The sequence below is a fragment of the Anomaloglossus baeobatrachus genome, unplaced genomic scaffold (assembly GCF_048569485.1).
Source record: "Anomaloglossus baeobatrachus isolate aAnoBae1 unplaced genomic scaffold, aAnoBae1.hap1 Scaffold_655, whole genome shotgun sequence".
In the NCBI taxonomy this organism is placed as follows: Eukaryota; Metazoa; Chordata; class Amphibia; order Anura; family Aromobatidae; genus Anomaloglossus; species Anomaloglossus baeobatrachus.
Window position 1 is genome coordinate 25,052 of NW_027445025.1, and position 24,799 is coordinate 49,850.

Consider the following 24,799-nt stretch of genomic DNA (forward strand, 5'->3'; position numbering starts at 1 on the left):
CCGGAGCCCCCGTATCTCTGTGTAACACTATGTAGGCTGGATGCTCACCTCCGGACGCCCGGCGTACTGTCACGCTCACCGCCAGCTTCACCATATTGTGCAGGGTAACACTTTGCTGCAGAGAGAGACAGAAGCAATGCATTGTGGGAGGTAAAGCTGCAGAGACCCCCCCCCAGTCCTGACACCGCCGAAAGTCCGGGGGACAGAATATAGCAACTGCCGCAGGGAAGAAGGCAGCGCCGGGGGCCGAGGGGCCGGAGACCTCACCTTCCGGGTTTCATACAGCGAGACGGTGATGGAGATGACGGAGATGACCACGATGCAGGCGGCGTAATAGTAATATCCCTCACACAACCACAGGACCACGCTGAAGACTTGGAAGATGTAGAAGGGGTTCAGCACCTGTCAGCAGAGACACAGTCACCGGCCCTGCCGGATGCGGGAGAGGAGCCGAGGAGGGGAGAAGAGGAGCCGAGGAGGGGAGAAGAGGAGCCAAGGAGGGGAGAAGAGGAGCCGAGGAGGAGAGCAGAGGAGCCGAGGAGGGGAGAAGAGGAGCCGAGGAGGGGAGAAGAGGAGCTGAGGAGGGGAGAAGAGGAGCCGAGGAGGGGAGAAGAGGAGCCGAGGAGGAGAGCAGAGGAGCCGAGGAGGGGAGAAGAGGAGCCGAGGAGGGGAGAAGAGGAGCCGAGGAGGGGAGAAGAGGAGCCGAGGAGGAGAGCTGAGGAGCCGAGGAGGGGAGAAGAGGAGCCAAGGAGGGGAGAAGAGGAGCCAAGGAGGGGAGAAGAGGAGCCAAGGAGGGGAGAAGAGGAGCCGAGGAGGGGAGAAGAGGAGCCGAGGAGGAGAGCAGAGGAGCCGAGGAGGGGAGAAGAGGAGCCGAGGAGGGGAGAAGAGGAGCCGAGGAGGAGAGCAGAGGAGCCGAGGAGGGGAGAAGAGGAGCCGAGGAGGGGAGAAGAGGAGCCGAGGAGGGGAGAAGAGGAGCCGAGGAGGAGAGCAGAGGAGCCGAGCAGAGGAGCCGAGGAGGAGAGCAGAGGAGCCGAGGAGGAGAGCAGAGGAGCCGAGGAGGAGAGCAGAGGAGCCGAGGAGGGGAGAAGAGGAGCCGAGGAGGGGAGAAGAGAAGCCGAGGAGGAGAGCAGAGGAGCCGAGGAAGGGAGGAGGGGAGAGGAGAAGCCGAGGAGGGGAGAGGAGAAGCCGAGGAGGGGAGAGGAGAAGCCGAGGAGGGGAGAGGAGAAGCCGAGGAGGAGAGCAGAGGAGCCGAGGAGGAGAGCAGAGGAGCCGAGGAGGAGAGCAGAGGAGCCGAGGAGGAGGAGAGCAGAGGAGGAGGAGCCGAGGAGTAGGAGCCGAGGAAGGGAAGAGCCCAGGAGGAAGGGAGGAGCCGAGGAGGGGAGAAGAGGAGCTGAGGAGGAGGAGAGCAGAGGAGCCGAGGAGGAGGAGAGCAGAGGAGCCGAGGAGGAGGAGAGCAGAGGAGCCGAGGAGGAGCCGAGGAAGGGAGAAGAGGAGCCGAGGAGGAGGAGAGCAGAGGAGCCGAGCAGAGGAGCAGCCGAGGAGGGGAGAAGAGGAGCCGAGGAGGAGAGCAGAGGAGCCGAGGAGGAGCCGAGGAGGAGCCAAGGAGGGGAGGAGGAGGAGCCGAGTAAAGGGAGGAGCCGAGGAGGAGCCGAGGAGGGTATGAGGAGCCGAGGAGGAGAGCAGAGGAGCCGAGGAGGAGAGCAGAGGAGCCGAGGAGGGGAGCAGAGGAGCCGAGGAGGGGAGCCGAGGAGGGGAGAAGAGGAGCCGAGGAGGGGAGAAGAGGAGCCGAGGAGGAGGAGCCGAGGAGGAGGAGAGCAGAGGAGCCGAGGAAGGGAGAAGAGGAGCCGAGGAGGGGAGAAGAGGAGCCGAGGAGGGGAGAAGAGGAGCCGAGGAGGGGAGAAGAGGAGCCGAGGAGGGGAGAAGAGGAGCCGAGGAGGAGAGCAGAGGAGCCGAGGAGGGGAGAAGAGGAGCCGAGGAGGGGAGAAGAGGAGCCGAGGAGGGGAGAAGAGGAGCCGAGGAGGAGAGCAGAGGAGCCGAGGAGGAGAGCAGAGGAGCCGAGGAGGAGAGCAGAGGAGCCGAGGAGGGGAGAAGAGGAGCCGAGGAGGAGAGCAGAGGAGCAGAGGAGGAGAGCAGAGGAGCCGAGGAGGAGAGCAGAGGAGCCGAGGAGGAGAGCAGAGGAGCCGAGGAGGAGAGCAGAGGAGGAGAGCAGAGGAGCCGAGGAGGAGGAGAGCAGAGGAGGAGGAGCCGAGGAGTAGGAGCCGAGGAAGGGAAGAGGAGAGCAGAGGAGCCGAGGAGGAAAAGAGCAGAGGAGCCGAGGAGGAGGAGAGCAGAGGAGCCGAGGAGGAGCCGAGCAGAGGAGCCGAGGAGGAGGAGAGCAGAGGAGCCGAGGAGGAGCCGAGGAAGGGAGAAGAGGAGCCGAGGAGGAGGAGAGCAGAGGAGCCGAGGAGGAGAGCAGAGGAGCAGCCGAGGAGGGGAGAAGAGGAGCCGAGGAGGAGAGCAGAGGAGCCGAGGAGGAGCCGAGGAGGAGCCAAGGAGGGGAGGAGGAGGAGCCGAGTAAAGGGAGGAGCCGAGGAGGAGCCGAGGAGGGTATGAGGAGCCGAGGAGGAGAGCAGAGGAGCCGAGGAGGAGAGCAGAGGAGCCGAGGAGGGGAGCAGAGGAGCCGAGGAGGGGAGCCGAGGAGGGGAGAAGAGGAGCCGAGGAGGGGAGAAGAGGAGCCGAGGAGGAGGAGCCGAGGAGGAGGAGAGCAGAGGAGCCGAGGAAGGGAGAAGAGGAGCCGAGGAGGGGAGAAGAGGAGCCGAGGAGGGGAGAAGAGGAGCCGAGGAGGGGAGAAGAGGAGCCGAGGAGGGGAGAAGAGGAGCCGAGGAGGAGAGCAGAGGAGCCGAGGAGGGGAGAAGAGGAGCCGAGGAGGGGAGAAGAGGAGCCGAGGAGGGGAGAAGAGGAGCCGAGGAGGGGAGAAGAGAAGCCGAGGAGGAGAGCAGAGGAGCCGAGGAAGGGAGGAGGGGAGAGGAGAAGCCGAGGAGGGGAGAGGAGAAGCTGAGGAGGGGAGAGGAGAAGCCGAGGAGGGGAGAGGAGAAGCCGAGGAGGGGAGAGGAGAAGCCGAGGAGGAGAGCAGAGGAGCAGAGGAGGAGAGCAGAGGAGCCGAGGAGGAGAGCAGAGGAGCCGAGGAGGAGAGCAGAGGAGCCGAGGAGGAGAGCAGAGGAGCCGAGGAGGAGAGCAGAGGAGCCGAGGAGAGCAGAGGAGCAGCCGAGGAGGGGAGAAGAGGAGCCGAGGAGGAGAGCAGAGGAGCCGAGGAGGAGCCGAGGAGGAGCCAAGGAGGGGAGGAGAGCCAAGGAGGGGAGGGGCCAGAGGATTATGGGAGGAAGGGAGGAGGCGGAGGAATGATGAAGACCGGAAGGAGATGAGAGGAGCAGTGGAGGATAGCGGAGCAGAGCCTCTGTAACTCACCTCATCAATAAGAAGCTGCCCGTAGGATTTAATGGGGACGTCAATCTCATTAGGTCCAAAAATCAACTTCCTGAGGGGAAAGAAAATGGAGTCAAGGGTTCAGAGGAGGTGAAAAGTCCTCCTCCCCGGGGCGGCCTCTCCCACTGTCCTCCTCGGGTGGGGGGGGCCTCTCCCACTGTCCTCCTCCTCGGGTGGGGGGGGCCTCTCCCACTGTCCTCCTCCCCGGGGGGGGCCTCTCCCACTGTCCTCCTCCCCGGGTGGGGGGGGCCTCTCCCACTGTCCTCCTCCCCGGGTGGGGGGGGGCCTCTCCCACTGTCCTCCTCCCCGGGTGGGGGGGGGCCTCTCCCACTGTCCTCCTCCCCGGGTGGGGGGGGCCTCTCCCACTGTCCTCCTCCCCGGGTGGGGGGGGCCTCTCCCACTGTCCTCCTCCCCGGGTGGGGGGGGCCTCTCCCACTGTCCTCCTCCCCGGGTGGGGGGGGCCTCTCCCACTGTCCTCCTCCCCGGGTGGGGGGGGGGGGCCTCTCCCACTGTCCTCCTCCCCGGGTGGGGGGGGGCCTCTCCCACTGTCCTCCTCCCCGGGTGGGGGGGGGCCTCTCCCACTGTCCTCCTCCCCGGGTGGGGGGGGGGCCTCTCCCACTGTCCTCCTCCCCGGGTGGGGGGGGGGGGCTCTCCCACTGTCCTCCTCCCCGGGTGGGGGGGGGGGCTCTCCCACTGTCCTCCTCCCCAGGTGGGGGGGGGGCCTCTCCCACTGTCCTCCTCCCCGGGTGGGGGGGGCCTCTCCCACTGTCCTCCTCCCCGGGTGGGGGGGGCCTCTCCCACTGTCCTCCTCCCCGGGTGGGGGGGGCCTCTCCCACTGTCCTCCTCCCCGGGTGGGGGGGGCCTCTCCCACTGTCCTCCTCCCCGGGTGGGGGGGGCCTCTCCCACTGTCCTCCTCCCCGGGTGGGGGGGGGCCTCTCCCACTGTCCTCCTCCCCGGGTGGGGGGGGGCCTCTCCCACTGTCCTCCTCCCCGGGTGGGGGGGGGCCTCTCCCACTGTCCTCCTCCCCGGGTGGGGGGGGCCTCTCCCACTGTCCTCCTCCCTGGGTGGGGGGGGCCTCTCCCACTGTCCTCCTCCCCGGGTGGGGGGGATCTCTCCCACAGTCCTCCCCGGGTGGGGGGGGGCCTCTCCCACAGTCCTCCTCCCTGGTGGACACAGCCCCCCCATCTCCCGGATATTCACATCACTATACGGCGCTGCCGTGGTCCGCCCGGCGGCGCTCACCTGTTCTCGTGATCTGATTGGCTGAGGCCGGTCTTGTAGCGGTGCACCTCTCCGCAGGTCAGCCCGTCATCCAGTGAACTGTGAGCGGAAACATGTGCAGTGATTTCCCCTGTGACCGGCAGAGCTGTCATAGTAGCATGAGTTCTGCACGACCTCCTTACCTGACCTTCACGAAACCCATGGCCGCCGGCCTCCAGATGTAGCGCATCCCCTCGAACACGAAGTATCGGAGGACGTTTGCCTGAAAATAGCAGACCCCATGTCACATAGCGGGGCGACCATCGGGGTCCTGCGCCCCCTCAGACCTGCATCGTCCTGACCAGCGGATTTATCAAGGACGTCACTTCTACGACTTTGAATCCGCGTATGTCTGACTGCCCCGTGTGGCTCCGCGAGGGGGACGCCGGCCCCCTGTGTGGCTTCGTGATGATGACGCCGCCCCCCGTGTGGCTTTCTGATGATGACGCCGGCCCCCCGTGTGGCGCTGTGATGAGGACACCGGCCCCCCGTGTGGCTTCGTGATGACGACGCCGGCCCCCCGTGTGGCTTTCTGATGATGACGCCGGCCCCCCGTGTGGCGCTGTGATGAGGACACCGGCCCCCTGTGTGGCTTTGTGATGACGACGCTGGCCCCCCGTGTGGCTTTGTGATGACGACGCCGGCCCCCCGTGTGGCTTCGTGATGAGGATGCCGGCCCCCCGTGTGGCTTCGTGATGATGACGCCGGCCCCCTGTGTGGCTTTGTGATGACGACGCTGGCCCCCCGTGTGGCTTTGTGATGACGACGCCGGCCCCCCGTGTGGCTTTGTGATGATGACGCCGCCCCCCGTGTGGCTTCGTGATGATGACGCCGCCCCCCGTGTGGCTTTTTGATGATGACGCCGGCCCCCTGTGTGGCTTCGTGATGAGGACGCCGGCCCCCGTGTGGCTTCGTGATGAGGACACCGGCCCCCCGTGTGGCGCTGTGATGAGGACACCGGCCCCCCGTGTGGCGCTGTGATGAGGACACCGGCCCCCCGTGTGGCTTTCTGATGATGCCGGCTCCCGTGTGGCTTCGTGATGAGGACGCCGCCCCCCGTGTGGCTTTCTGATGATGCCGGCTCCCGTGTGGCTTCGTGATGAGGACACCGGCCCCCCGTGTGGCGCTGTGATGAGGACACCGGCCCCCCGTGTGGCTTTGTGATGAGGACACCGGCCCCCCGTGTGGCGCTGTGATGAGGACACCGGCCCCCCGTGTGGCTTTGTGATGAGGACACCGGCCCCCCGTGTGGCGCTGTGATGAGGACACCGGCCCCCCGTGTGGCGCTGTGATGAGGACACCGGCCCCCCGTGTGGCGCTGTGATGAGGACACCGGCCCCCCGTGTGGCTTCGTGATGAGGACGCCGGCCCCCCGTGTGGCTTCGTGATGAGGACGCCGGCCCCCCGTGTGGCTTCGTGATGAGGACACCGGCCCCCCGTGTGGCGCTGTGATGAGGACACCGGCCCCCCGTGTGGCGCTGTGATGAGGACACCGGCCCCCCGTGTGGGGCTGTGATGAGGACACCGGCCCCCCGTGTGGCGCTGTGATGAGGACACCGGCCCCCCGTGTGGCGCTGTGATGAGGACGCCGGCCCCCCGTGTGGCGCTGTGATGAGGACACCGGCCCCCCGTGTGGCTTTGTGATGAGGATGCCGGCCCCCCGTGTGGCGCTGTGATGAGGATGCCGGCCCCCCGTGTGGCGCTGTGATGAGGATGCCGGCCCCCCGTGTGGCGCTGTGATGACCACGCTGGCCCCTCACCTCCTCCTTCTGGTGCAGCTGGATCGTGTCCTTGAACTCCTCCTCTTCTCCTACCGTGAGGGCGACGCTGCCCCCCGCTGCTGCCCCCGGCTGCCCGGCGCTGTGGACCTGCGGGCTGTGAGCAGCAGACGTGTTATATACCTCTGTGGCGCGGAGCAGCGCCATACTGCCGCCCTGGGGGCCGCGGCGGACGGACGCACCTGGGATCCACGCCGCGCTCCTGCTGCACCTCCACTATAAACATCTGACCGAAGGCGTCCTGAAAGCACAGAGGAGGGCGTTACCCCCGCCCGCGGGCACAGACACCGCCACAGTGCCACCGCCGCCGCCTTACCTTCACCATCAGCCGGTCGGCCTCCTCCGGGGAGCAGCGGCGGCAGGTTGCCAGGACGCGGAGGCGGGGCTTCCAGTGGAAGATGAGGAGCGGGAGCCCCAGGGTGAGGACGCACAGGAGGTAACACACGGCCACGCGCCATCGTACTCTGCAGTATCCACACAGCTCCTGGAACAGAAGAGGGGGTCAGTCCGGGCCGGGGGGGGGCTCACACCACACCGCCCCCCAGGGACGCTCACCATGCCGGCCGGCGGGGTCCACACCGGCACCGACCCGTAGTCCTTACTCTGACGGCCCCCCAGCAGCTTGCTGCTATCTGCAAAGACAAAGTAGCTTCAGGGTAAAAGCTGATAACAGAGAACAACAGCACACAGGTAAATACAGCTGAGACATCATCAATGCAGCAGGGGCAGGGGACACTAGCTGAGGAGCGTCTGATAACAGAGAGCAATAGTCTACACAGACGTGACTGCTATGATGACAGTAAAGTGACGGATTTCCTCCTGGCGGCCGCGGCCCGGGGTAAAGTCCAGCGCAAAACAAACAGCGGGTGACGAGACAAAGGACGCGCCCTGCGAGAGCCAACATATCATGCCAGGGAATGCTGAGGGTTGTAGTCCAACAGCGTCAACATCCTGCCAACAAGTAATGTTCTATGGTCAGAAGGGCTGATAACAGAGAGCAATGGCTTCACCGTGACATAGAAGTCTGGCCTCCCTGTAATAGCTCAGCTTTATGATCCGGCTGTGATCCCAACACATCTGACAGCAATTGCATCCGGAGAGAACTACAAGTCCCAGCATCCCGCACTGTGTCCCAGGATCCCCCCACCGCGAGAGCAGAATAGTGAGTGCAGCTCTGAGGTAGAATACTGGAGGTAACTCAGGATCAGTAATGTAATGTATGTACACAGTGACTGCACCAGCAGAATAGTGAATGCAGCTCTGGAGTATAATACAGGAGGTAACTCAGGATCAGTAATGTATGTACACAGTGACTGCACCAGCAGAATACTGAGTGCAGCTCTGGAGTATAATACAGGAGGTAACTCAGGATCAGTAATGTAATGTATGTGCACAGTGACTGCACCAGCAGAATAGTGAGTGCAGCTCTGGAGTATAATACAGGAGGTAACTCAGGATCAGTGATGTATGTACACAGTGACTGCACCAGCAGAATAGTGAGTGCAGCTCTGGAGTATAATACAGGAGGTAACTCAGGATCAGTAATGTAATGTATGTACACAGTGACTGCAGCAGCAGAATAGTGAGTGCAGCTCTGGAGTATAATACAGGAGGTAACTCCGGATCAGTAATGTAATGTATGTACACAGTGACTGCACCAGCAGAATAGTGAGTGCAGCTCTGGAGTATAATACAGGAGGTAACTCAGGATCAGTAATGTAATGTATGTACACAGTGACTGCACCAGCAGAATAGTGAGTGCAGCTCTGGAGTATAATACAGGAGGTAACTCAGGATCAGTAATGTATGTGTGTACACAGTGACTGCACCAGCAGAATAGTGAGTGCAGCTCTGGAGTATAATACAGGAGGTAACTCAGGATCAGTAATGTAATGTATGTACACAGTGACTGCACCAGCAGAATAGTGAGTGCAGCTCTGGAGTATAATACAGGAGGTAACTCAGGATCAGTAATGTAATGTATGTACACAGTGACTGCACCACCAGAATAGTGAGTGCAGCTCTGGAGTATAATACAGGAGGTAACTCAGGATCAGTAATGTATGTACACAGTGACTGCACCAGCAGAATAGTGAGTGCAGCTCTGGAGTATAATACAGGAGGTAACTCAGGATCAGTAATGTATGTACACAGTGACTGCTCCAGCAGAATAGTGAGTGCAGCTCTGGAGTACATTATACGGAGGTTGCACTGTGTAGTGTAATCAGCGGTGGTTTTGGGAACAGGCTGTCTTTACCCTGGAGAGGAATCCTGTGACATCAGATGGAGACAGAACAGGTGATTCCTGTCCGGCCGCATTCACCGCAGTGCGAGGAGCTGGCGCACATGGAGTATGACAGAGCGGCGGCCCGGGGGGACAGGCCGGCGCGGTGACACTGCTCTGTGCACACAGTCATGAACACAAGTGTTGGTGCCTTGAGATCGTTCCAGAGAGTGAAGTGTTCCTCCAGGAGGATGATTAGTGACACCTCTGCTGTTATTCACGTTTACTTTCCCGGAAGGATTTTGGTTATTTACATACATTTAGGCTTTTTTTCCTGTCTCGGTGTCAGCAGTGGAGTTCCTCCAGGGTCTCCTCCACAGCGGTTTTCTGTCTCGGTGTCAGTAGTGGGGTCCTCTGGGGTCTCCATCGTAGCGTTTTCCTGTCCATGTCAGTTGTGGGGTCCTCCTGTGTCTCCCCTGTAGCGTTTTATGTCTCAGCAGTGTGGTTTTCTCCAAAACGTTTTTTTTGTCTCACCACTGGGGGTCCTCGGGGGTCTCCTCTGTATCGTTTTTCTGTCTCGGTGTCAGCAGTGGGGTCCTTCGAGCTCTCCTCTGTAACGTTTTTATGTCTTAGTAGTTGGGTCCTCCGGGCATCACCTTCTTAGCGCTTTTCTGCGTCAGCAGTGGGGTCCTCCGGGCTCTCCACCGTAATCCCCCCCAAAGTCTCCTCTGTAGCATTTTTAGGTCTCAGCAGCAGGGTTTTTTGGGGTCTCCTCTGTAGTGTTTTTATGTCTCTGCAGTGAGGTCCTCCGGGGTCTCCTCAATAGCGTTTTTATGTCTTAACAGTGGGGTCATCCGGGCTCTCCTCCGTAGCGTTTTTATGTCTCAGCAGCAGGGTCCTCCAGGGTCTCTTCAGTAGCGGTTTTATGTCTCGGTGTCAGCAGTGGGGTCTTCCAGGGTCTCCTCCATAGCATTACACGTCATTCAGATGTGGATGGATAGTTCACGCTGACACGGATGCCCGGAACATCAGATTGAATTTCTATGGACCTTGATTGGGGCTTATCCTCCATTCGGACCATCCTGCGTTACAACCTTTCATCAGCTTTTCTCTGCCGTCCACATCCATAGAGATTAAGTTCAGCGCCAAGGGCTGTAAACCTCTTTATTATGTTGTGCAGTGATGACAAAGGAACATCAAGATCTCTGGAGATGGCTGCACAACCTGGAGATGGTTGGTATTTGCTGGCAGTGCGGCTCCTCCAGCCCTCAGACTGTTCTCCCTCTGTCCTCCAGGCTTAGTGCGGCACAGACACAATGCAGAGAGTCAGGGAACTTCTTCCCTGTTCTCTGGTTTCTGGTGTGATTTCCATATTGCCCATTACAGACTGTATACCGAGGTCACCGGCAGCGCATACAGGCAGGACCCCCGGGGAACATCGTAAGGACCCCAAAAATATGAGCCTCAGGAGCCTGAATTCTGCGACCATGGAGCCGAGGATGTGACCGTCTTCACACAGGACACGACTCTTACATCCACCCCAATATCGGACCAGCCTCCACCATAGTCCACTCCGGACTCCTCACCTGTGTCACCCGATCATACAGCTCATACCCAACGGCCGGGGGGGCGACAACCCCGCTCCACCTGCGCCACCGCAGCTCCGGGAAACAGGTGTCAGACGGCAGCGACAGCCTGAAATGTGACTGATCACACCCACTGCTCACAAACCGCCACATGGCAGCACGGAAAGCTGCAATACAACCCCCAGAACTGGTTTTTCCATCTGACCTGAGATTATAAAGCTGCAAACACCGGGAGGGAGGAACGCCGAAGAGGAGAAGTGGCAGCGACACAAGGTCTGCCAACAAGCAGCTACCACCGGAGGAGAATTACCATATTCAGCGAGCGACACACACATAGCATGAAGGGAACAAACACAACTACTATAATACTGCCCCTATACAGGAGTATAACTACTATAATACTGCCCCTATACAAGAATATAACTACTATAATACTGCCCCTATATACAAGAATATAACTACTATAATACTGCCCCTATGTACAGGAATATAACTACTATAATACTGCCCCTATGTACAAGAATATAACTACTATAATACTGCCCCTATATACAAGAATATAACTACTATAATACTGCCCCTATGTACAAGAATATAACTGCTATAATACTGCTCCTATATACAAGAATATAACTACTATAATACTGCCCCCTATGTACAAGAATATAACTACTATAATACTGCTCCCTATGTACAAGAATATAACTACTATAATACTGCCCATATATACAAGAATATAGCTACTATAATACTGCCCCTATGTACAAGAATATAACTGCTATAATACTGCTCCTATATACAAGAATATAACTACTATAATACTGCCCCTATATACAAGAATATAACTACTATAATACTGCCCCCTATGTACAAGAATATAACTACTATAATACTGCTCCCTATGTACAAGAATATAACTACTATAATACTGCCCATATATACAAGAATATAACTACTATAATACTGCCCCTATGTACAAGAATATAACTACTATAATACTGCCCTCTATATACAAGAATATAACTACTATAATACTGCCCCTATATACAAGAATATAGCTACTATAATACTGCCCCTATGTACAAGAATATAACTGCTATAATACTGCTCCTATATACAAGAATATAACTACTATAATACTGCCCCTATATACAAGAATATAACTACTATAATACTGCCCCTATGTACAGGAATATAACTACTATAATACTGCTCCTATGTACAAGAATATAACTACTATAATACTGCCCCTATATACAAGAATATAACTACTATAATACTGCCCCCTATGTACAAGAATATAACTGCTATAATACTGCCCCCTATATACAAGAATATAACTACTATAATACTGCCCCCTATATACAAGAATATAACTACAATAATACTGCTCCATATGTACAAGAATATAACTACTATAATACTGCCCCTATATACAAGGATATAACTACTATAATACTGCCCCCTATATACAAGAATATAACTACTATAATACTGCCCCCTATATACAAGAATATAACTACTATAATACTGCTCCTATATACAAGAATATAACTACTATAATACTGCCCCTATGTACAAGAATATAACTACTATAATACTGCCCCTATGTACAAGAATATAACTACTATAATACTGCCCCTATGTACAAGAATATAACTGCTATAATACTGCCCCTATATACAAGAATATAACTGCTATAATACTGCCCCCTATATACAAGAATATAACTACTATAATACTGCCCCTATGTTCAAGAATATAACTACTATAATACTGCCCCCTATGTACAAGAATATAACTGCTATAATACTGCTCCTATATACAAGAATATAACTACTATAATACTGCCCCCTATGTACAAGAATATAACTACTATAATACTGCCCCCTATGTACAAGAATATAACTGCTATAATACTGCTCCTATGTACAAGAATATAACTGCTATAATACTGCTCCTATGTACAAGAATATAACTGCTATAATACTGCCCCTATATACAAGAACATAACTGCTATAATACTGCTCCTATGTACAAGAATAGAACTACTATAATACTGCCCCCTATGTACAAGAATATAACTACTATAATAATGCCCCTATATACAAGAATATAACTACTATAATAATGCCCCTATATACAAGAATATAACTACTATAATACTGCCCCTATACAAGAATATAACTACTATAATACTGCCCCTATACAAGAATATAACTACTATAATACTGCCCCTATGTACAAGAATATAACTACTATAATACTGCCCCTATATACAAGAATATAACTACTATAATACTGCCCCCCTATATACAAGAATATAACTACTATAATACTGCTCCTATATACAAGAATATAACTACTATAATACTGCCCCCTATATACAAGAATATAACTACTATAATACTGCCCCTATATACAAGAATATAACTACTATAATACTGCTCCTATATACAAGAATATAACTACTATAATACTGCACCCTATGTACAAGAATATAACTACTATAATACTGCCCCTATATACAAGAATATAACTACTATAATACTGCCCCCTATGTACAAAAATATAACTACTATAATACTGCCCCCTATGTACAAGAATATAACTGCTATAATACTGCTCCTATATACAAGAATATAACTACTATAATACTGCTCCTATGTACAAGAATATAACTGCTATAATACTGCTCCTATGTACAAGAATATAACTGCTATAATACTGCCCCCTATGTACAAGAATATAACTACTATAATAATGCCCCTATATACAAGAATATAACTACTATAATAATGCCCCTATATACAAGAATATAACTACTATAATACTGCCCCTATATACAAGAACATAACTGCTATAATACTGCTCCTATGTACAAGAATAGAACTACTATAATACTGCCCCTATGTACAAGAATATAACTACTATAATACTGCCCCTATATACAAGAATATAACTACTATAATACTGCCCCTATATACAAGAATATAACTACTATAATACTGCCCCTATATACAAGAATATATCTACTATAATACTGCCCCTATATACAAGAATATATCTACTATAATACTGCCCCTATATACAAGAATATAACTACTATAATACTGCCCCTATATACAAGAATATAACTACTATAATACTGCTCCTATATACAGGAATATAACTACTATAATACTGCCCCTATATACAAGAATATAACTACTATAATACTGCCCCTATATACAGGAATACAACTGCTATAATACTGCCCCCTATATACAAGAATATAACTACTATAATACTGCCTCCTATGTACAAGAATATAACTACTATAATACTGCCCCTATATACAAGAATATATCTACTACTATAATACTGCCCCTATATACAAGAATATATCTACTATAATACTGCCCCTATGTACAAGAATATAACTACTATAATACTGCCCCTATATACAAGAATATAACTGCTATAATATTGCCCCCTATGTACAAGAATATAACTACTATAATACTGCCCCTATATACAAGAATATAACTACTATAATACTGCCCCTATATACAAGAATATAACTACTATAATACTGCTCCTATGTACAAGAATATAACTACTATAATACTGCCCCCTGTGTACAGGAATATAACTACTATAATACTGCTCCTATGTACAAGAATATATCTACTATAATACTGCCCCCTATGTACAAGAATATAAGTACTATAATAGTGCCCCTATATACAAGAATATATCTATTATAATACTGCCCCTATATACAAGAATATAACTACTATAATACTGCCCCTATATACAAGAATATATCTACTATAATACTGCCCCTATATACAAGAATATATCTACTATAATACTGCCCCCTATATACAAGAATATAACTACTATAATACTGCCCCCTATGTACAAGAATATATCTACTATAATACTGCCCCCTATGTACAAGAATATAACTACTATAATACTGTCCACTATATACAAGAATATAACTACTATAATACTGTCCCCTATATACAAGAATATAACTACTATAATACCGCCCCTATATACAAGAATATAACTACTATAATACTGCCCCTATGTACAAGAATATATCTACTATAATACTGCCCCTATATACAAGAATATAACTACTATAATACTGCCCCCCTATATACAAGAATATAACTACTATAATACTGCCCCTATATAGAGGAATATAACTGCTATAATACTGTCCCCTATATACAAGAATATAACTACTATAATACTGTCCCCTATATACAAGAATATAACTACTATAATACCGCCCCTATATACAAGCATATAACTACTATAATACTGTCCCCTATATACAAGAATATAACTACTATAATACTGCCCCTATATACAAGAATATAACTACTATAATACTGCCCCTATGTACAAGAATATAACTACTATAATACTGCCCCCCTATATACAAGAATATAACTACTATAATACTGCCCCCCTATGTACAAGAATATAACTACTATAATACTGCCCCCTATATACAAGAATATAACTACTATAATACTGCCCCTATGTACAAGAATATAACTACTATAATACTGCCCCTATGTACAAGAATATAACTACTATAATACTGCCCCCCTATATACAAGAATATAACTACTATAATACTGCCCCCTATGTACAAGAATATAACTACTATAATACTGCCCCCTATATACAAGAATATAACTACTATAATACTGCCCCTATGTACAAGAATATAACTACTATAATACTGCCCTCTATATACAAGAATATAACTACTATAATACTGCCCCTATATACAAGAATATAACTACTATAATACTGTCCCTATGTACAAGAATATAACTACTATAATACTGCCCCCTATATACAAGAATATAACTACTATAATACTGCCCTATATACAAGAATATAACTACTATAATACTGCCCCTATGTACAAGAATATAACTACTATAATACTGCCCCCTATATACAAGAATATAACTACTATAATACTGCCCCTATATAGAGGAATATAACTGCTATAATACTGTCCCCTATATACAAGAATATAACTACTATAATACTGTCCCCTATATACAAGAATATAACTACTATAATACCGCCCCTATATACAAGCATATAACTACTATAATACTGTCCCCTATATACAAGAATATAACTACTATAATACTGCCCCTATATACAAGAATATAACTACTATAATACTGCCCCTATGTACAAGAATATAACTACTATAATACTGCCCCCCTATATACAAGAATATAACTACTATAATACTGCCCCCCTATGTACAAGAATATAACTACTATAATACTGCCCCCTATATACAAGAATATAACTACTATAATACTGCCCCTATGTACAAGAATATAACTACTATAATACTGCCCCTATGTACAAGAATATAACTACTATAATACTGCCCCCCTATATACAAGAATATAACTACTATAATACTGCCCCCTATGTACAAGAATATAACTACTATAATACTGCCCCCTATATACAAGAATATAACTACTATAATACTGCCCCTATGTACAAGAATATAACTACTATAATACTGCCCTCTATATACAAGAATATAACTACTATAATACTGCCCCTATATACAAGAATATAACTACTATAATACTGTCCCTATGTACAAGAATATAACTACTATAATACTGCCCCCTATATACAAGAATATAACTACTATAATACTGCCCTATATACAAGAATATAACTACTATAATACTGCCCCTATGTACAAGAATATAACTACTATAATACTGCCCTCTATATACAAGAATATAACTACTATAATACTGCCCCTATATACAGGAATATAACTACTATAATACTGCCCTTGTGGTAAACTTTACACAACACTTTTTATGGATATCTTTGAGAAATGGCTTCTTCTCGCCACTCTTCCATAAAGGCAGATTTGTGCAGTGACTGATTGTTGTGCTATGGACAGACTCTCCCCCCTCAGCTGTAGATCTCTGCAGATCATCCAGAGGGATCATGGGCCTCTTGGCTGCGTCTCTGATCAGTCTTCTTGTGTGAGATGACAGTTTGGATGGACGGCCGGGTCTTGGTAGATTTGCAGTGTACGATGCTCCTTCCATTTCTATATGATCGCTTGCACAGGGCTTCTTGGGATGTGTAAAGTTGTGGAAATCTTTTTGTAACCAAATCCGGCTTTAAACTTCTCCACAACAGTATCCTGGACCTGCCTGTTGTGTTCCTTGGTCTTCATGACGCTCTCTGCGCTTTACACAGAACCTGAGCCTATCACAGAGCAGGGGCATTATACGGAGACTTGTTACACACAGGGGCTTATATTTATCATCATCAGTCATTTAGGACAACATTGCATCATTCAGAGACCCTCAATCACCTTCTGGAGGGAGTTTCTGCACGGAAAGTAAAGGGGATGAATAATATTGCACGCCCCAATTTTCAGTTATTTATTTTTTATAAAAGTGTAAAATAAGCAATAAATTTCCTTCCTCTTCACAATTGTGTCACTTGTTGTAGATTCTTCCGCAGAACATTCAAATTTTATCTTTAGGTTTGAAGCCTGAAATGTGGGAAAAGGGTGAAAAATTCAAGGGGCTGAATACTTTTGCAAGGCGCTGTATAACTGTATTGAGGCTGTGTGTGGTGCCTGCGTCTCCTGCGGATTATTGGAATTTCCGGATTGATGGATCTGGTGACAGAACTTCCTTAATATCAGATTAGCGCCATTAATGAGGTGTTATAGACTCGCGGGAGGATAATGTTGCACGGTGAATCATTAACCTATATCTTCGGAGCAGACGAGGCGGCGGGATCTGCAGATTATAAGGAAGAAAGCCGGATGGAAAGCGGTGGAAAGAGACGGCGGATGCAGGCGGTAGCGACATTAACCCCGTCCGTTCCCGTTTCTTGAGCTCGGACTTTATCGCGGATAACGGCAAACACATAATAAATGGAAAGAGAAAGCGGCCGATACAATCATTTATGGGGAGCGGATCCTCATGGCGCATCCGGTGCTCCTGGGGCGGGCACGTGCGGTCTGCCAGGACGGGGGACCCCGGGGACTAACGTCTCGTTATTGGGGTACAGGCTTTGTTTATTGTCTGATCAGGAGGGATATACGCGGCTCTGAGTCTCCACCGTCCGGTCAGCTCCTCCGCATTGTAGAAAAGGCTACGGCGGTGAGGTCACAGGTGACTACTATCTATTACTCTCTGTTATCAGCCATTACTGGGGGAGTGGATGGTATCACTTAATGTCAGTGGCTCCTGCGCTGTGGTGGATATAGTGTCGTGTCCCGGCCGGTTCCAGTGGATGTGACATCCGCTCATCTCCTGGGGACTGTGATTACTGCTGGAGCCACAGAATGCTGCGCCTCTGACGAGCCACGTGTGGCTTCTATAACGGATCGTCCCTCCCCCGATGCCTCTGACGGGCCACGTGTGGCTTCTATTACACAACGTCCCCTCCCCCGATGCCTCTGATGGGCCACGTGTGGCTTCTTTTACACAACGTCCCCTCCCCCGATGCCTCTGACAGGCCACGTGTGGCTTTTATTACACAACGTCCCCTCCCCCGATGCCTCTGACGGGCCACGTGTGGCTTTTATTACACAACGTCCCCTCCCCCGATGCCTCTGATGGGCCACGTGTGCCTTCTCTTCTCAGATGCCATGTCACGCCTAGATGCAGCGGTGTTACACAACGTCCCTTCCTTGGAAGCCTCTGACTGGCCACGTGTGGCTCCTCTGTTGCAGAATGACGCCTCCACAGACTCTGACGGGCCACGTGTGGCTTCTCTTCTCAGATGTCATGCCTGGATGCGGCGGTGTTACACAATCTTCCCTCCCCGGATGCCTCTGAGAAGCCACAGACCTCAATTTTCAGAGGTCTAATTGTTAAATAGATAAAAGAGCAAAATTAATGAGAAAATCTAAAAAGGAGACAATGAGTGAAGTCCTGGCCACGTCCGGGGCGCCGGGCTCGTGAGCAGGACGGGGGCGCGGGGCTCGAGAGCAGGACGGGGGCGCGGGGCTCGAGAGCAGGACGGGGGCGCGGGGCTCGAGAGCAGGACGGGGGCGCGGGGCTCGAGAGCAGGACGGGGGCGCGGGGCTCGAGAGCAGGACGGGGGCGCGGGGCTCGTGAGCAGGACGGGGGCGCGGGGCTTGTGAGCAGGACGGGGGCGTGGGGCTCGTGAGCAGGACGGGGCGCGGGGCTCGTGAGCAGGACGGGGGCGCGGGGCTCGTGAGCAGGACGGGGGCGCGGGGCTCGTGAGCAGGACGGGGGCGCGGGGCTCGTGAGCAGGACGGGGGCGCGGGGCTCGTGAGCAGGACGGGGGCGCGGGGCTCGTGAGCAGGACGGGGGCGCGGGGCTTGTGAGCAGGACGGGGGCGTGGGGCTCGAGAGCAGGACGGGGGCGCGGGGCTCGAGAGCAGGACGGGGGCGCGGGGCTCGTGAGCAGGACGGGGGCGCGGGGCTCGTGAGCAGGACGGGGGCACGGGGCTCGTGAGCAGGACGGGGGCGCGGGGCTCGTGAGCAGGACGGGGGCGCGGGGCTCGTGAGCAGGACGGGGGCGCACGTATGAAGCGCCCGTGGCTCCGGTGATGACCTGAACCCAAAACCAGACGAAAGGGGAAAGAAGAGCAATCAGCAACCGAAAAGAGGAAGAAGCTGTGACCGTGACAAGAGCCGCCCCCCTCCCCCGCAGCCACGTGACCCCCGACCAGATAAGATCCCTGCAGGATACACAGCCAACGGCTGCAGAGCGGCATCAGAGCCCACCGGAGAGGGCGACACCAACAGGAGGGGGCGCCACAAACCACAGCTAGCACCCACGCAGGAGACCCCAGAACGTGCGCCCCCTGCTGGTGACCCCTCGGGGGTGTATGGGGACTATTTCTCCGTGTGGCTGCGCCCGTCACACAAGACGCCACGTGGCCCCCGATCACAGGACGGAGCCGCTGACTCAGCCGTGACACAACCGGCGGCAGTTTCCCCTTCTGAGGTTCTGTAATCACTGAGTGACATCAGCGAGAAGGGCGATGACCCGAGATAGGGGGGCCCGGACCCCGAGATGGCCGCTCCGGGGCAGCAGCTGGACCGTGTAGTGCGTCACTGGCCTCCGGATCCAGCGCAGCACAAAGCAATCCCTGTGCATAGAGCCCCATGTGACGGGCGAGACGGCAGCGCATCTGGGGGTCACATGAGGACAGATCACGGCCCCCTCCACAGCGGCACCGACAGCAGAGGGAAAGGCCGTCACTGCCGTGCAGGGGTCCGGGAGAGAGGGGACGAGGACAGTCAGCGGAGAAAGGGGGCATCAGACACTGAACGGAGACCCCAAAACCAGCAGCCACAGGAGGCGTCCGGGTATACAGAGGCGTAACTGCGGTCCTAGTAGCCCCCCCCCCCGACCAGTGCAGACCCCAGTCCCAATAATATCCCCCCGACCAGTGCAGACCCCAGTCCCGATAATATCCCCCCGACCAGTGCAAACCCCAGTCCCGGTAATACCCCCCCGACCGGTGCAGACCCCAATCCCGGTAATATCCCCCCGAGCAGTGCAGACCCCAATCCTGATAATATCCCCCCCCAGCAGTGCAGACCCCAGTCCTGATAATATCCCCCCGACCAGTGCAGACCCCAGTCCTGATAATATCCCCCCCGACCAGTGCAGACCCCAGTCCCGGTAATATCCCCCCCGACCAGTGCAGACCCCAGTCCCGGTAATATCCCCCCGACCAGTGCAGACCCCAGTCCCGGTAATATCCCCCCGACCAGTGCAGACCCCAGTCCCGATAATATCCCCCCGACCAGTGCAGACCCCAGTCCCGATAATATCCCCCCGACCAGTGCAGACCCCAGTCCCGATAATATCCCCCCGACCAGTGCAGACCCCAGTCCTGATAATATCCCCCCGACCAGTGCAGACCCCAGTCCTGATAATATCCCCCCGTGCAGTGCAGACCCCAGTCCCGGTAATATCCCCCCCGAGCAGTGCAGACCCCAGTCCCGGTAATATCCCCCCGACCAGTGCAGACCCCAGTCCTGATAATACCCCCCCGACCAGTGCAGACCCCAGTCCCGATAATATCCCCCCGTGCAGTGCAGACCCCAGTCCCGGTAATATCCCCCCCGAGCAGTGCAGACCCCAGTCCCGATAATATCCCCCCGACCAGTGCAGACCCCAGTCCCGGTAATATCCCCCCGACCAGTGCAGACCCCAGTCCCGGTAATATCCCCCCGACCAGTGCAGACCCCAGTCCCGGTAATATCCCCCCGACCAGTGCAGACCCCAGTCCTGATAATATCCCCCCCGACCAGTGCAGACCCCAGTCCCAGTAATATCCCCCCGACCAGTGCAGACCCCAGTCCTGATAATATCCCCCCCGACCAGTGCAGACTCCAGTCCTGATAATATCCCCCCGACCAGTGCAGACCCCAGTCCCGGTAATACCCCCCCCGACCAGTGCAGACCCCAGTCCCGATAATATCCCCCCGTGCAGTGCAGACCCCAGTCCTGATAATACCCCCCGACCAGTGCAGACCCCAGTCCTGATAATATCCCCCCGACCAGTGCAGACCCCAGTCCCGGTAATACCCCCCCGACCAGTGCAGACCCCAGTCCTGATAATATCCCCCCGACCAGTGCAGACCCCAGTCCTGATAATATCCCCCCGACCAGTGCAGACCCCAGTCCTGATAATATCCCCCCCGACCAGTGCAGACCCCAGTCCTGATAATACCCCCCCGACCAGTGCAGACCCCAGTCCTGATAATATCCCCCCCGACCAGTGCATACCCCAGTCCCGATAATATCCCCCCGACCAGTGCAGACCCCAGTCCTGATAATATCCCCCCCGACCAGTGCAGACCCCAGTCCTGATAATATCCCCCCGACCAGTGCAGACCCCAGTCCTGATAATACCCCCCCGACCAGTGCAGACCCCAGTCCTGATAATATCCCCCCGACCAGTGCAGACCCCAGTCCTGATAATATCCCCCCGACCAGTGCAGACCCCAGTCCTGATAATATCCCCCCGACCAGTGCAGACCCCAGTCCTGATAATACCCCCCCGACCAGTGCAGACCCCAGTCCTGATAATATCCCCCCGACCAGTGCAGACCCCAGTCCTGATAATACCCCCCCGACCAGTGCAGACCCCAGTCCTGATAATATCCCCCCGACCAGTGCAGACCCCAGTCCTGATAATACCCCCCCGACCAGTGCAGACCCCAGTCCTGATAATATCCCCCCGACCAGTGCAGACCCCAGTCCTGATAATACCCCCCCGACCAGTGCAGACCCCAGTCCTGATAATACCCCCCCGACCAGTGCAGACCCCAGTCCTGATAATACCCCCCCGACCAGTGCAGACCCCAGTCCCGATAATATCCCCCCGACCAGTGCAGACCCCAGTCCTGATAATATCCCCCCGAGCAGTGCAGACCCCAGTCCCGATAATATCCCCCCGACCAGTGCAGACCCCAGTCCCGATAATATCCCCCCGTGCAGTGCATTGTGGGTGTCGCCGTTCTCACCCGTGTCCGCCGCCATCTCGGTACCGGCCTCCGGGGCATGCCGGGAGTTGTAGTCCTCCGCTCCGCACACAGCGCCGGTCACTGCTGAAGATCCTCACACCGGACAGATACCCGGGCACCGGGCGGAGCGGAGGACGGGGCGTGGTCTGCGCTAGCCAATCATGACGCCTGTCACACAGGAGAGGATGAAAGCTGCAATCTCATTGGCCGCACGGGAGCGTCCCTGGATCAGACAGAACTCAGACCGACCGCACTGTACCGGGGTCCTGGGGGGCCGCACTCTGTACCGGGGTCCTGGGGGGCCGCACACTGTACCGGGGTCCTGGGGGGCCGCACACTGTACCGGGGTCCTGGGGGGCCGCACTCTGTACCGGGGTCCTGGGGGGCCGCACACTGTACCGGGGTCCTGGGGGGCCGCACACTGTACCGGGGTCCTGGGGGGCCGCACACTGTACCGGGGTCCTGGGGGGCCGCACACTGTACCGGGGTCCTGGGGGGCCGCACTCTGTACCGGGGTCCTGGGGGGGCCGCACTCTGTACCGGGGTCCTGGGGGGCCGCACACTGTACCGGGGTCCTGGGGGGCCGCACTCTGTACCGGGGTCCTGGGGGGCCGCACACTGTACCGGGGTCCTGGGGGGCCGCACTCTGTACCGGGGTCCTGGGGGGCCGCACACTGTACCGGGGTCCTGGGGGGCCGCACTCTGTACCGGGGTCCTGGGGGGCCGCACTCTGTACCGGGGTCCTGGGGGGCCGCACACTGTACCGGGGTCCTGGGGGGCCGCACTCTGTACCGGGGTCCTGGGGGGCCGCACACTGTACCGGGGTCCTGGGGGGCCGCACTCTGTACCGGGGTCCTGGGGGGCCGCACACTGTACCGGGGTCCTGGGGGGCCGCACTCTGTACCGGGGTCCTGGGGGGCCGCACTCTGTACCGGGGTCCTGGGGGGCCGCACACTGTACCGGGGTCCTGGGGGGCCGCACACTGTACCGGGGTCCTGGGGGGCCGCACTCTGTACCGGGGGCCTGGGGGCCGCACTCTGTACCGGGGGCCTGGGGGGCCGCACTCTGTACCGGGGTCCTGGGGGCCGCACTCTGTACCGGGGTCCTGGGGGGCCGCACTCTGTACCGGGGTCCTGGGGGGCCGCACACTGTACCGGGGTCCTGGGGGGCCGCACTCTGTACCGGGGTCCTGGGGGGCCGCACTCTGTACCGGGGTCCTGGGGGGCCGCACACTGTACCGGGGTCCTGGGGGGCCGCACACTGTACCGGGGTCCTGGGGGGCCGCACTCTGTACCGGGGGCCGCACTCTGTACCGGGGTCCTGGGGGGCCGCACTCTGTACCGGGGGCCTGGGGGCCGCACTCTGTACCGGGGTCCTGGGGGCCGCACTCTGTACCGGGGTCCTGGGGGGGCCGCACTCTGTACCGGGGTCCTGGGGGGCCGCACTCTGTACCGGGGTCCTGGGGGGCCGCACTCTGTAGCGGGGGCCGCACAGTGTACCGGGATCCTGGGGGGCCGCACTCTGTAGCGGGGGCCGCACAGTGTACCGGGATCCTGGGGGGCCGCACTCTGTAGCGGGGGCCGCACAGTGTACCGGGGTCCTGGGGGGCCGCACAGTGTACCGGGATCCTGGGGGGCTGCACTCTGTAGCGGGGGCCGCACAGTGTACCGGGATCCTGGGGGGCTGCACTCTGTACCGGGGTCCTCTGGGGCCGCACATTGTACCAGGGTCCTGGGGGGCCGCACTCTGTACTAGGGGCCGCACTCTGTACCAGGGTCCTGGGGGGCCGCACTCTGCACTGGGGGCCGCACTCTTTACCGGTGGGCTGCACATTGTACCGGGGTCCTGGGGGCTGCACACTGTACCGGGGTCCTGGGGGCTGCACACTGTACCGGGATCCTGGGGGCTGCACGCTTTATCGGGGGGGCCGCACACTGTACTGGGGTCCTGGGAGCCATGCACTGTACTGGGGACCGCACTGTACTGGGGGTCGGGGGCTCTGCACTGTACCGGGGGCCGCACACTGTACTGGGGGCCGCACTCTGTACCGGGGTCCTGGGGGGCCGCACTGTACCGGGGGCCGCACTCTGTACCGGGGTCCTGGGGGGCCGCACTGTACTGGAGGCCGCACACTGTACCGGGGTCCTGGGGGCCGCACACTGTCCTGGGGTCCCGGGGTCTCTGCCGTATTTTGGCTTCAGCATTTGCTCCTCTTTTCTCTTGGTGTCGGCCGGGTTCACACTGAGGATTTGCTGCAGATTCTTTGTGCGGATTTTCCATATAGAGACTGTGAGGTAAATCCGGAGATATGACGATAAATCATGATATTCAAGTATGTCAGGAAGCCCTCTCCTGGTGTCACCCCCCCTTTCCTTCACACAACTGGTTTAGCAACAAATCCCATGGCCATCTCCTGTGATATGGAGATGAGGTGGTGTGGGAACAATGGACACAGGATGACTCCCTGCCGTCACCCTGTAACAAGAGCTGTATCTCATTAGCAAGGCTATGGAACTAGCAGACAGAACGACTCCAGTAAAAAATGGTTCATATCTCGCAAGCCATATTTCCGATAAATATGGCAACCATAAAAATGGTGTCTCCGCATGCGGACGATGCTGGCACACCCTTTTTATGGGAGCAGGACATTGGGAAATGCCCCAGGCGTGATATCAGCCAATGGGGAACTGGCAGACAGGTCATGAGTCCTCTCATTCTGTAGCTAAATTCATAACTGTCACAATGAGAGCATTGGCGTCCGCCTACGACGCTCCCAGGCAAAGTTATGGCCATATTCCATGTTGTGGATTTTGTCCATAACTCCAGCCAGGGGTGGAGCAGTGCTCCCTCTGAGGTCACGAAGGTAGGAGGGGACCTGGATTTGCCCAGGTTGATAACCCTACTTCGGCCATTTTCCAGTGTTCTTTTCGCTGGG

At 54.7% G+C, this 24,799-nt stretch overlaps 1 protein-coding gene across 1 annotated transcript in view; it reads right to left on the reverse strand.

Moving 5' to 3' along the window:
* Positions 1 to 21,987, reverse strand: part of ATP13A2 (ATPase cation transporting 13A2) — a 46,742-nt gene extending 24,755 nt beyond the window's left edge. The window contains 10 exon segments of the mRNA XM_075333357.1: positions 49 to 115; positions 268 to 402; positions 3,445 to 3,514; positions 4,705 to 4,782; positions 4,866 to 4,945; positions 6,483 to 6,597; positions 6,683 to 6,741; positions 6,817 to 6,984; positions 7,056 to 7,132; positions 21,865 to 21,987. Of these exon segments, the coding sequence (XP_075189472.1) occupies positions 49 to 115; positions 268 to 402; positions 3,445 to 3,514; positions 4,705 to 4,782; positions 4,866 to 4,945; positions 6,483 to 6,597; positions 6,683 to 6,741; positions 6,817 to 6,984; positions 7,056 to 7,132; positions 21,865 to 21,880 (865 nt within the window). The 5' untranslated portion in view covers positions 21,881 to 21,987.
* Between the last annotated feature and the right edge of the window lie 2,812 nt (positions 21,988 to 24,799).